This window comes from Nothobranchius furzeri, chromosome 2 (assembly GCF_043380555.1).
Source record: "Nothobranchius furzeri strain GRZ-AD chromosome 2, NfurGRZ-RIMD1, whole genome shotgun sequence".
Classification (NCBI taxonomy): domain Eukaryota; kingdom Metazoa; phylum Chordata; class Actinopteri; order Cyprinodontiformes; family Nothobranchiidae; genus Nothobranchius; species Nothobranchius furzeri.
This window is the reverse complement of record NC_091742.1, coordinates 54,790,244-54,803,614: the sequence shown is the minus strand read 5'-3', so window position 1 is coordinate 54,803,614 and position 13,371 is coordinate 54,790,244. Positions and strand designations below refer to the sequence as shown.

General features: G+C 42.8%; 1 protein-coding gene across 3 annotated transcripts in view; it reads right to left on the bottom strand.

The window, feature by feature from the left end:
• Nucleotides 1-502: 502 nt before the first annotated feature.
• Nucleotides 503-13,371, bottom strand: part of ponzr1 (plac8 onzin related protein 1) — a 34,580-nt gene continuing 21,711 nt past the window's right edge. For all 3 annotated transcript variants that reach the window (XM_070546599.1, XM_070546600.1, XM_015941923.3), the window contains 2 exons: nt 8,497-8,642; nt 503-1,217 (listed from right to left, as the gene is read on the bottom strand). In XM_070546599.1, the coding sequence (XP_070402700.1) occupies nt 1,080-1,217; nt 8,497-8,642 (284 nt within the window). In that variant the 3' untranslated portion in view covers nt 503-1,079. The remainder of the gene's footprint in view (nt 1,218-8,496; nt 8,643-13,371) is intronic.

Genomic DNA, 13,371 nt, shown 5'->3' with positions numbered 1-13,371 from the left:
TTATATGGAACATAATAACAACCTTGTTGGGTCTTTTTTGTGTCTTTGCTTGAAGTAAGCCCTGGATACCCAAAGGGTCAATAAGGTTAGGTTTATTTTACTGTTACTTTATTAATTACAGCTTCTCCAATTTAGTAATTTGAACCATAAAAGATTGAAATTACACCAACAACAAATGTGTACAAGTAGGAAAAAATTATATTTTTATCATTGCTAGTATTTAACTTGTCATAAATAAATGGGAGGCACTGTGACTGGCCAATTAGAAATTTGTGCTAATAAGCATATGCATTGTTGTACCTAATGGAGTTGCTATAATGAGTGTATATTCTACCACACCTTGTTGAATCTGATAGAGAATGACACATCACTTCCTTAGATGTTTAACAAACTATTTCTTAATGCAAACCAACAGAGGTCTAGTTCATGACAGGTATTGCATGATATAATCCAGGAACATCATTATACATGTAAAAGAAGAAATGGGATATCACCAACAAAGCAATGAAGGAATGGCTTTATTGTGAGGATTCAGTCAAACGTACAAAACATCCGAAGCACATAAGAACAGAACAGTGAAGTATATAAAACCCTTAATATTGCATGGTTTAAACTAAAAGATTACTCACAAGATAATGATTTGTTTTACATACTTATGTTCTGAATGAAATAACTGGACTCTTGTTTAAAGGGACAATATCATGGAAAAGCCACATTTTGTGGCTTTTCACCATGTTATATTGTTATTTCCTCCTGAAAAACACCCTTAAAGTGATTTGCATGCATTCTCTTGGGGCTGCAGCTTCTCTTCAGGTCTGCTAAGCTATTGCGTATGCCCCTCCCCATCAAAGTAGTGTGGAACTCTTTCTTTCTGATCTAGTCTGCACTTTAAACAATGTTTAGAACGTGAAAATAAATTTTTTGCTGCAAGAGGTCATCCCAAAAATTACTCTAAACGTTTTAAAATAGAACGGTATAGTTCCTCTAAAATTTGACTTAAAGTTACCACACTACTGATATTTTGTAAAATAAAAATAAAAATACAATGACATCCAAACAGAAACAATGTGCTCTGGACTCTATCCCCTCATGACCTGCGTGGTGACCACAGTGTTGGTTAACTGGTGCCTGCCCCGGATCTTCATCTCACGGTTCATCTGGCACCAGACACAGGGGTAGCACCACGTTATTTTACAGCAGTCGTCACAGCACGAGCCCTGCCAGAGGAAGAAAGTGGATTACTCTCATAGTTACTGCAGTTGTTACATCATCTGCATTCAGCACCTAACAGGGTCATTTTTAAAAACTTTTCATTTAAAAAAGGTATCAGTGAAGCCACATCAAAACTAAAACTGAAGTTACGTAAATGTGTGCCGTTGAGGCCTCAGTGCTTGGACGTGTTACATCACGGGTCAAGGAGTCTATGAGGTTTACCAAGGTATCCAAAAATAGTGACAATGTTGCAATGGTCTTAAAAACCACTGAGAAATTAATTTAAAAAGACATTTCTAGTTGCATTTGTGTTTAAAGAGGAACAGAATTAAATAGCTCCAAAAGCTAGTTACTTATAGCTGAACATCCAATGAATAGCCCATCCATACAGCACAAAATCTCAATCCAAAATGACTTCCTATCTCTGGCTCCTTCAAAGGCAGTTCGAAATCTGGATGTTGTGATTGATGAACACCTGACCTTTAAAGATCATGTTGACTCTGTTGCTCGTTCATGCCGCTTTGCGCTGTATAACATACGAAAGATCAGACCATACCTAACACAACATGCCACCCAGCTCCTGGTGCAATCTACTGTCATATCCTGCCTCGATTACTGCAATGTCCTTCTAACTGGTCTTCCAGCCTGTACTGTAAGACCTCTTCAAATGGTCCAGAACGCAGCGGCGCGTCTGGTCTTCAGTCAGCCAAAAAGAGCACACGTCACCCCTCTGTTCATTGAGCTCCACTGGTTACCGCTAGCAGCACGCATCAAATTCAAATTGCTAACACTAGCATACAAAGTCCGAGATGGTACGGCTCCCATCTACCTGAATCCTCTTGCAAAGGCTTACGTCTCGGCCCGGCTGCTCCGGTAATCACAGGATCGTCGACTAGCAGTGCCTACACCACGCTCAGGACAATCCAGACTCTTCTCATGCATTGTTCCACAAATGTGGAATGACCTTCCAAGCACTACCAGAACAGCAGCTTCCTTTTTGACTTTCAAGAAACTCCTGAAGACCCTGCTCTTCAGAGAGCATCTTCTTAACTAGCACCCTCCCTGCACCCGTCCCCCTCTCTACCGTCCACTCCTTGTTCCCTCCTCTCCATGATTGATGTCAAGTTATTGTTGTTAGCCTCAAGGGCAACATGCCGATTATCACTTGTAAGTCACTTTGGACAAAAGCGTCGGCTAAATACATAAATGCATAAACATAATCATAATAGTCCGTATGAGGTTTACTGAATTTTGTGTATTAGTTCTTTAGACCTGTTGCAGTTTTCTCCAACAGTTGATGCAAACGTTCTAAATTAAAAAATATCTTAGCTCAACATGAGTAAAATTAATTGCGTTTACGTCATTTATGCTTTCGCTGTCCTCACCTTTGGGCAGTGGGTGGTAATGACTTTGACATGTTATAGCTGCATTTCTTATTACTGGTCCTGAGGGATTTCTGTCTGGCATGTTTGCTCAAACACATCAAGTTGAGAGAATAGAATACCATAACCCTAAAGCATATAGTGAGGTTCTGAAGTCTTAAAATGATTCATAGTTGTAGATTGTGTGTGTTGAAGTACAGGAACCAGGGCTGTTTAATAGAGGAGGTACAGGAGAATACTGTTGCACAACAATAACTTATAGTTTTTGTGTTTGCACTTTAGAAAAAAAAACTGTTTTCTCAGGCTACAGCCATGGCAACATTATTTACATAGCTTTTACTATGCTTGGATGGTTTGAATGTGGAGCATAGAACATACACTGTTCCTGGTCTAAAGGCCATTAATGAAGGGTGTGTGTGTGCGCGCTTAGTGGTGGTAGGGAGGGTGTTGTCAAATGGTTAGAAATTTCCACCTTAGAAAAACAAGCTTACAGCAAATTAAATTACAATATCTCTAATGACATACAGTACGTGGATACAGTATTTATGCTGCAAATAAAAGTGTTTTAAATGTCTGATGTTTTTGCCTATTTTATTTACATATGTTTGGGATGCAAAACAACTTTTATTTGTACAGTTGACCGAGGTTTCACAGCTGCAGTTTGAACTACATTTTAGTCCTTCGATGGAGAAGTATAATTGCTAGTTATGCACTTCCACTTCCTCCTGAAAACCACTCAGGGGTAAAATAAGAACTTTGTAAAATCACAACTGAAGACTGTTCCCCTTCAATCAAATCAAATCTGATGAACTTTTATGAAAAGTCTGTAAAATGTTTTAATTCAGCCATCAACCTTCATAAAAGTTGAAAAAGTTACATTCAAGTATGAAAAATGGAACTCTTCTTCTGCTGCCATTCTTGCTGTTCTCTCACTAGTGGCGTCTACTGTTCGAAAGGGGAACTACAGGTTTTTTTACCCACATCATCAGGAAAAGACTCATTTATTTTTACGTTTATAACCCACAACCCAAACTATTCAGCTGCTGTATAAAAGTCAGAAGTTGAAGTTCACAAATCTGAGCTGTATAAAAGTCTTCAGTAATTTCAAAACAAGATCTGTTTCCAAACGGGTATTGTGGCTTAAATTTTAGTTGACTGCTTTTAATTATTGTGTGGTTTTGTTGTATTGCACTATGATGTTTGTGCTTTTATCTGTTTTGCAGCAATAGTTTGTTTTTATGCTGATTCTTATTCTGTTCAGCACTTTGAGGTTGCTCATGTAACTGGAAAGTGCTATAAAAATAAACTTACCCTGACCTTGTAGAACAGCTCAGTCTAAATACTTTACATATATATTTTTTGTCTTCTTTGTATTATTTTGCATCTAAGTCCAGTGTTGACTGAAGCATACACACATGAAACAACAATGCATGCTAAACGTACATGTACATGTACAGATCTGTTTCTGTACATTCTTTATCAGCAGGATAAAGAATGTACAGCTTTGAAGAAAACATCTAGGTGATTCACTTCCTGAAGTCTAAAGGATTGTTTTCCATGTATTTGGCATGGGATTGGGATTGAGTCACATTGGCTGAATCTGATATCCCTTTTGTGACCACAACTGCTGGATTATACTGGTCTGATAACTTCCCCTGTATAATTCTGTCTAAACTAGGGGTGTCCAAAATCTTCCATGCAAGAGCCAAAATCAACAAGCTGAAAGTACTCAGGGGCCACAAAAATTCCATTTTTTCTCCATCTAAAAAATGATTTAGATTTTGTTATATTTCACTGATAAAATAGTAAAAATGCAATAATTTCATGAAAAGAACAGTTAAAAACTGTCTTGTGTAGAAAAGATTCGTGAAACTTGTAGATGGGGGCAAAAAAAAGGGTCTCGTACCTTTTCCTGACAGAGATTTGATAGATTGGTTGATATATTTCTAGCTTTTTTGGTCTTAAATTTTGTCTATATTCAGCTACAAGAAAAAGTATCTGGGTTACTCTTTCTTCTGTCATATTTTCTTGATTTAGTCAAAATTCAAGAAAGATTCTCAGTTGGAGTGTAAAATACATTGATCTACATCGATTATATGGTCAATGAGCCAATGGCATGAATCCAAAGTGCAAACATTTGTGTCATAGGTATTAAATGCATTTTTATTTTGAAAATAGCTTTATTTAGAAATTAGTTTTTCTTAAAAGAGCTGTTTTTTTTTCACTTTTAAACGGACTGATTCCAATGCCTGAGCTTTGATACTTCTTGTGAGTTGTGATGAACTGAAACGATTGTGTTCAACCACTTGTAAATTTGTTCCATATATATCGGTAAATCCTTAACTGAATCAAATGCAAATGGAACTGTGACTGAATTGGAGATATCAGAGAACACCAAGTTGCAGTCCTCTGTATTGATATAATATTGTACCGTGATGAAACTAACGAATGCCTATTGCCTTTGTATGTTTACCTGCATTATTTTGTTCCTATTCTCTAAGTGTATGTGCTGCCTTAACGAGAGAATCTCCCCACTATGGGAACAATAAAGTCTATTCTACTCCTGTTAGTAGTCTTGTTCAGCAGAGACGTCACTCGCTGTCAGCGCCCCCCCCCCCCCCCCCCAGGGGAAAACAAAGGGCGGTTTATAATGGTGAAGTGCCGTCTGGACTCTTATCTAGGAAGGAGTGTGAGCTGGATAGCTACACTCTGACCTGTACAGGCATAAGTTCAAGCTTGGCCTTGAAGGATTATAACTCACAGAACTTCACTATACGAAAGAATGAACATAGGACTAATTAGAGAAAAGCATGTATCAAATGTATCCATTACATGAACACTTTGAATTAGACTTAATCTTCAACATTTTACTGCAACATAAATCGCTTATCTTCTCCCTGGGCTGCCACCTTACCGTGGTGGAGGGGTTTGAGTGTCTCAATGATCCTAGGAGCTAAGTTGTCTGAGGCTTTATGCCTCTGGTAGGGTCACCTATGGCAAACAGGTCCTAGGCGAGGGATCAGACAAAGCAGCCCGAAGACCTCTTATGATGAATTATATAAATGGAAACCGTGTTCCCTCGCCCGGACGTGGGTCACCGGGGCCCCCCTCTGGAGCCAGGCCTGGAGGTGGGGCACGTTGGCGAGCGCCTGGTGGCCGGGCTTTCACCCATGGAGCCCGGCCAGGCACAGCCTGAAGATGAAACGTGGGTCCCCCTTCCCATGGGCTCAACACTTGTGGGAGGGGCCAAAGGGGTCGGGTGCCATGTGTGTTGGGTGGTAGTCGAGGGCGGGGACCTTGGCGGTCTGATCCTCGGCTAAAGAAGCTGGCTCTTGGCACATGGAATGTCACCTCTCTGGTGGGGAAGGAGCCTGAGTTGGTGTGTGAGGTTGAGAGGTTCCGACTAGATAATAGTCGGACTCACCTCAACGCATGGCTCTGTCTCTGGAACCAGTTTCCTTGAGAGGGGTTGGACTTTCTACCACTATGGAGTTGCTCCCACTGAGGCGCTAAGCAGGGGTGGGCATACTAGTTGCCCCCCCATCTTGGTGCCTGTACGTTAGGGGTTTACCCCAGTGAATGAGAGGGTAGCCTCCCTCCGCCTACGTGTGGGAGGACGGGTTCTGACTGTGGTCTGTGCTTATGCACCAAACTACAGTTCAGACTACCCACCCTTCTTAGAGACCTTGGAGGGGGTGCTGGAGAGCGCTACTTCAGGTGACTCCCTCGTTCTGCTGGGGGACTCGCGTGGGCAACGACAGTGAGACCTGAAGAGGTGTGGTTGGGAAGAACGGTCCCCCGATCTGAATTTGAGTGGTGTTTTGTTATTGGACTTCTGTGCCAGTCATGGATTGTCCATAATGAACACCATATTCAGACACAAAGGTGTCCATATGTGCTCTTGGCACCAGGATACCTTAGGCCGCAGCTCAATGATTAACTGTTGTTGTTTCATCTGACCTGTGGCCACATGTCTTGGACACTCGGGTAAAGAGAGGGGCGGAGCTGTCAACTGACCACTACCTGGTGGTGAGTTGGCTCAGATGGTGGAGGAGGATGCCGGTCAGACCAGGCAGGCCCAAATGTATCACGAGGGTCTGCTGGGAACATCTGGCAGAGTCTCCTGTCAGAAGGAGCTTCAATTCCCACCTCTGACAGAAGTTCCAAAATGTTCCAGGGGACATTGAGTCTGAATGGACCCTGTTCCGTGCCTCCATTGTTGAGGCGGCCGACCGGAGCTGTGGTCGTCGCAGGATCGTTGGTGCCTGTCGCGGCAACAACCCCCGAACCCGCTGGTGGACACTGGCAGTTAGGGATGCTGTCAAGCTGAAGAAAGAGTCCTATCAGGTCTTTTTGGCCTGTGGGACTCCAGAGGCAGCTGGCGAGTACCGGCAGTCCAAGCGGAACGCAGCTCGGGTGGTCGCCAAGGCAAAAACCCGGGCATGGGAGGAGTTTGGTGAGATCATGGAGCAAGACTTCCGTACGGCTTCAAGGAGATTCTGGTCCACCATCCGGCACCTCGGGGGGAAGCAGTGTGCTACCAAACACTATCTATAGTGGGGACGGTGTGCTGTGGACCTCTACTCAGGACGCTGTGGATCGGTGGGCAGAATGCATCGAAGACCTCCTCAATCCCACCGACACGTCTTCCAGTGAGGAAGCAGAGTCTGGGGACTTTGAGTTGGCCTCTCAAATCTCTGGTGCTGAGGTCACTGAGGTGGTTAAAAAGCTCCTCTGTGGCAAGGCTCCAGGGGTGGATGAGATCCGCCCGAAGTTCCTTAATGCTCTGGATGTTGTGGGGCTGTGTTGGCCGACACAGCTCTGCAATATCGCGTGGACATCGGGTGCAGTCCCACTGGACTGGCAGACCGGGGTGGTGGTTCCCTTATTTAAAAAGGTGGACCGCAGGGTGTGTTCCAACTACAGGGGGATCAAACTCGTGAGTTTTCCTGGTAAGGTCTATTCAGGGGCTCTGGAGAGGAGGGTCCATCAGATTGTTGAACTTCAGATTCAGGAGGAGCAATGTGGTTTTCGTCCTGGCCGTGGAACACTGGACCAGCTCTATACCCTTTGGGGGATCCTGGAGGGTGCATGAGAATTTGCCCAACTAGACTACATGTGTTTCGTGGAATTGAAGAAGGCGTTTGACCGCGTCCCTCGGGGGGCCGTGGGAGTATGAGGTACCAGGCCCTCTGATATGGGCTGTTAGGTCCCTGTATGATCGGTGTCAGAGCTTGGTCCGCATTGCCGGCAGTAAGTCATGCTCGTTCCAGTGAGAGTTGGACTCCACCAAGGCTGCCCTTTGTCACTGATTCTGTTCATAACCTTTATGGACAGGATTTCTAGGCGCAGCCAAGGTGTGGAGGGCATCTGTTTTGGTGGCCTGAGGATCAGGTCTCAGCTTTTTGCAGATGATGTGGTCCTGTTGGCTTCATCAGAACGTGATCTTCAGCTTTCGCTGGAGCAGTTCAGAGCCGAGTGTGAAGCAGCTGGGATGAGAATCAGCTCCTCTAAATCTGAGACCATGGTCTTGATTCGGAAAAGGGTAGAATGCCTTCTCCAGGTCAGGGATGAGGTCCTGCCCCAAGTGGAGGAGTTTAAGTATCTCAGGGTTTTGTTCACGAGTGAGGGAAAACTGGAGTGTGAGATCGATAGGCGGATTGGCGCTGCATCTGCAGTGATGCGGGTGTTGTACCGGTCTGTCGTGGTCAAGAGAGAGCTGAGTCAGAAGGCAAAGCTCTCGATTTACCGGTCGATCTACGTTCCTACCCTCACCTATGGTCATGAGCTTTGGGTAGTGACCGAAAGAACGAGATCACAGATACAAGCGGCTGAAATGAGTGGAAAAAGTCACATTTATATTAAGCATCTGAAAATCATTTACACATGCCCTCAGACTTACAGGAATGCCGTGGCGCTCTCTGATGCCAGAGCGCAGTACGCAGGACACAATGCAGCAGAAATCCAGCAGCGGCATGCAGCAACACCAGCCATAGTCACCGGCAGTCTGACACTGCATGCAGGGGAAGCACCAGAGAGCACAGCAGCCTGGTGGGCAGAACAACATTTAACTCAACACATGGCTACAGACATGTCAGGCCAGTTTAACTTCAACAGTTCTATCGGTTTGGTGGGGCAATCACAGCGTTCTATAGATTTCGGTGGGCTAATCACAGTGTTCTATCGGTTTGGTGGGCCAATCACAGAGCTCTATCGGTTTGGTGGGCCAATCACAGCGTTCTATAGATTTGGTGGGCTAATCACAGTGTTCTATCGGTTTGGTGGGCCAATCACAGAGCTCTATCGGTTTGGTGGGCCAATCACAGCGCTCTATCGGTTTGCTGGGCCAATCACAGCGTTCTATCGGTTTGGTGGGCCAATGACGATGCTTTATCAGTTTGGTGGGCCAATGACTATTCTATCGGTTTGGTGGGCCAATCACAGAATTCTATTGGTTTGGTGATTGAGTCAAGTGCAAATAGAGGTACTTAAGTCCTTTATTTAGAAAACGGATGTATTTGCGTCTTCTTCAACAGAGTATGGTGGACTGCCCTGTTGACTGACATCCACAGTGGTGAGTTTGCCACGTTGCTCATTGTCCAAAAGCATGCAGAAACAGTTTAAAAGACAACCACAGATCCCGCCCCACCACTGACAGCCGTCTATGGTGGCCCGACTATATACTCACACATATAGGATGGCTCGCCAGGCCAATTGAGGCTTTCTGTTTGTAAAATTTATCGCAGGCAAATGAAAAACAAAAAGATTAGCAATTCACCACATGAAACAACAATGCATGCTAAAACCAGTCAGGAGGATAAAGAATGTACAACTTTGAAGAAAACATCTAGGTGATTCACTTCCTGAAGTCTAAAGGAAACCAAAGATCTGTTTCTGATTATTACAGCTTGTTTAGCAACCCAAACACAGGGAAATACATTTCACCAGCGTGTATTGCCTTTACAAAATATATAACTTTTCCAAATGTTGCAGAGCATTTCTCTCACAGTAGTTTTGGTGGATGATCAACACCATCTGTAAACGGGTCACATTTTATATGCAACGTTTAATTAGCAGCAGATGTCTGGAGACTGGATGGGTTGTTCTGTGATTGTCTAGGAGACAAAGACCTTTAGTCTAGTGTAGTGTTGTTGTTTTTATTTGTAGTTCTTTTGTGTTTTCAATTTCATTTTGAAACAAATTCAGCAAAAACTACTAACAGATATAAATTCTCCCAGATTATTTTCCCATTATCCAGATAGATCTGAATGTGTTAGCCCATAGTTCAGCTATTTCTTTAAAACCTCTACTAGCTTTGTGTGAAATGAGACACCGTGAGACATTATTTGCTTTAGTGTGTTTCTAGTTATTCCTCCGGTTTACATGTCATGTCAGAACGTGTTCAGTTCGGTGTTGTTTAGTTAAATATTCTTCGTTGGGATTTTCGGAGCACAACAGCAGTCAGGATGAGCATCACAAGCACAATTCACACATTCAGATATGACATAATTATCCCCTCATGAAGTCAATCTACCAAGAGATAAAAGGAATAAATAAATCTTTTAAAAGGTTAGAAAAAGATTCAATGTGACAAATAAATGATCATGAATCCTTGTTGCTGATTTGTGGTAGCCTCGTGGAGGGGGCCATCGGCTTGAACACTGTTGCTAACCACTTAAACATTTTCCCTCTCCTGATAATAACATTTTTCTTTCTTTGACATAGAATGTGCTATTACTAGTTTACCGATTTAATTATAGATTCACTTGGATAAATACAATAAAGTTTATCTCTCACTACAGGGTTTCCCCTAGCACTTTATAAGCCTGGTGGGTGACCAAGCTTTGCTTGGTCACCCACCAGGCTAAGAATCATGCCCCACTCTCCCAGACCCTACCGTGTCCGCTGACACGAACGGCGCACGGCAATGAAACAAAAGTAGGGCACTCCATCAGCTGATACTGGTGAGAAACAGCACCGCCCCAACCCCACCCCCACGCTGTCACAGACGAGCAACGGAACTCGGAATTCATACACCAAGCCCCCCCCCCCAACGGTCCGATCCGCCAGGCTTCACTCATTTTCTGGAGGAAACCCTGCACTAAGTTGAATTTTAACTAAGAAATCACAAAGAAACCATCAAAACATTGCTTGGTATATATGTTGTGTGTGCATGTTTGCTCGGTCTTCTCCATCCCCAGTGAATCGTGGTGGATGGCTGCTTATACTGAGCCAGGATCCTCTGGAGGTTTCTTCCTGTTAAAAGGGAGTTTTCCTCTCCACTGTTGCTAAATGCTTGCTTAGTATGAGGACTGCTGTAAAGTCACTGACACTAGTAAGTGACTTGATGCAATTTGCTGGCTTCCTTATATAGGAAACTTTTTTCTGGTTGGCTTAATGAACTGACCTGAATTTGAATGTTTACTATGTGAAGTGCTTTGAGACGACTCTTGTTGTGATTTGGCGCTAGGGTTGTCACGGTGTGAAAATTGAGCCTCACGGTTATTGTGACTATATTATCACGGTTTTCGGTATTATCGTGGTATTTTTTTAAACGTGTTACATTTTCAGACAACTAAATAAACCCTGTATATCAGGAAAATATTGTCCGCAGTTTGTGTCTAAATTTAGCCTAAAATGTGTTTTTTTTTGTAATTATGTTATTTGTTTACATTTTCCCCTTTTAAAATACCAATAATTGCCCATAACTTCTTAAATTTTGTTTGTTTGATGTCATCATTTTAAAAATATTAGCTCAGATGATACTCAGTATTCAAGTAGCCTTCTAATCAGATACGTTTTTACCCGTACTTGAGTAATAAACCCTATATCAGGAAAATATTGTCCTCGGTTTGTGTCCTTCCAGTGAGCTTTGCAGATGTGGGAAAATGTCATCAGGCAGTAATCATTGTTAAATTCATAATTATTCTCGGAGAGAGACCAACTCTTATCTGCCCCTGGGAGCCCCGTAATGCATAGCGTCATTTCAACATGGGGGTGTCCGCGACACGGTTTATATGCATGTAGCGGCGCTGCGGATGCTTTATATAGCGACTTGTTGCATTCTCCCTCAACCCAAATCCTCAGATCACGCATTTTGGCTAAAACGCTAACGTTAGCTTGCCTTGCGTTGACTGTAGAGTTGTGGGTGATGGTCACGCAGATGTGTCATGAGATTTGAAGCGTTGCTGCCTTCCACAGACACTTTTTCTGCACGTGCTGCAAACAGGATAGCCGTCTTCTATCAACTGTCCCTCGGCATTCTTCAAATATCCCTAAAAAATGCCCGTACTTCCCACTTTGTCTTCTTTGAGGGATAATAAATGTCCTGAGCGCTGCCGTCTCCTCCTTTGGCCATCAGCTTTAGCTTCAAGAACGTTTTTGTTGTAAACAACAAAGTGCGCATGTGCCGCCAGCAACTTCAGCAGATGATACGGTGGCTGGTAAGGGTCACCACACCTACCGAAGCCACTGTAATCCACCGAGATAATATATATTTTTTAAAACAAGACGGTTATTATTATTGTCAACTTTTTTACCGGGGTTTACCGCTACACAGGTTACCGTGACAACCCTATTTGGCGCTATATAAATAAACTTGAATTTATTTGAATTGTTGTGCCAGTAGTTGTTGGTAAAAAGCCATAATGCACCCGCATCTTTTATAAATAACCAACAGTGTTCTAGACTGATTTAACCTTATATTAGTTTAAGGTCCCACCTAATGCTAACAGTAAAAGTTAGCCATCAGGGATGCAACTGAATTTTAGGCTTACACAACAATTCCTTTTTTTTTCTTACACAACAATTCCACAGAATTCTGTATTGAATCACTTCTTAGTTTCCATTTCAGTGGGTTTCTTCACAAATGGTTAGTCAAGCAAAGACACTAAAACTTGTATCAGATTTCTCTCCCTATCACTCTCATCTCTTACATGTGAAAATAACAGAGTTCAGGTCTGAAAGAGGAAGTTTGAGCCCCTGGATTCAAACGTGGAAGCTACAAACACTTGAATGAATCCGTTTGCTTTGCCAGAGGAATGTTGTGTTGTGAAAGAGTTGGTGAAGGTCCAGCATAAGCTAGGGTCACTGGTTTTATTTAATCTCTAAACACGATGCGTTCCAGAAACAAATGGCTAACTTATTTTTCTCCACAGCCAGTTGTTTTCCTCTTATCTTTAATCTTGTACCTTCTAACACATTGTTCACAAAGTTCTAGACTATGCAGACTCTGATATTCAAGTGCATTTTGTAGTGATTTATATCCTGCATGGTTTTTAATGCATTTTTATTTCAGTTTGCATCCTTCGTCATTTTGTTTGCACAGAAAGCCTGAGATAAAGAACACAACTACTTGTGGGTGTTAACATTGCTGGTAAGACGTATTATGTACTTACCCACGTATCTTGTTACATTTCCATGCAAACATAGGCAGAAGCGGCAGACCCTGAAGATTATTTTAACACAAAACCTTAAACATTGGCAGATTTGCAAGAGACCTACTCATCTCATGTTGAATGTATCAAAAGTGATGGCTAAAGAATCACATCTTTTGTTACTGATAAAAACAGCTTTAGCCACACATTTAGAGGAAACTGTTAGCCGACAGTCACACTGTTCTGTTTAGTAACAGGAAATTCCTTTTCGAGTGATGAGACAAACAGTTTGGTGAGTTTTCAACAAAGCAGAATGTTCTGGTTTTATATAAAACATCTGTGAGCACTTGGACTGGGCGTAAGCCTCCTGCAGGCAGATGTCCAGGGGATTTCTGACAACT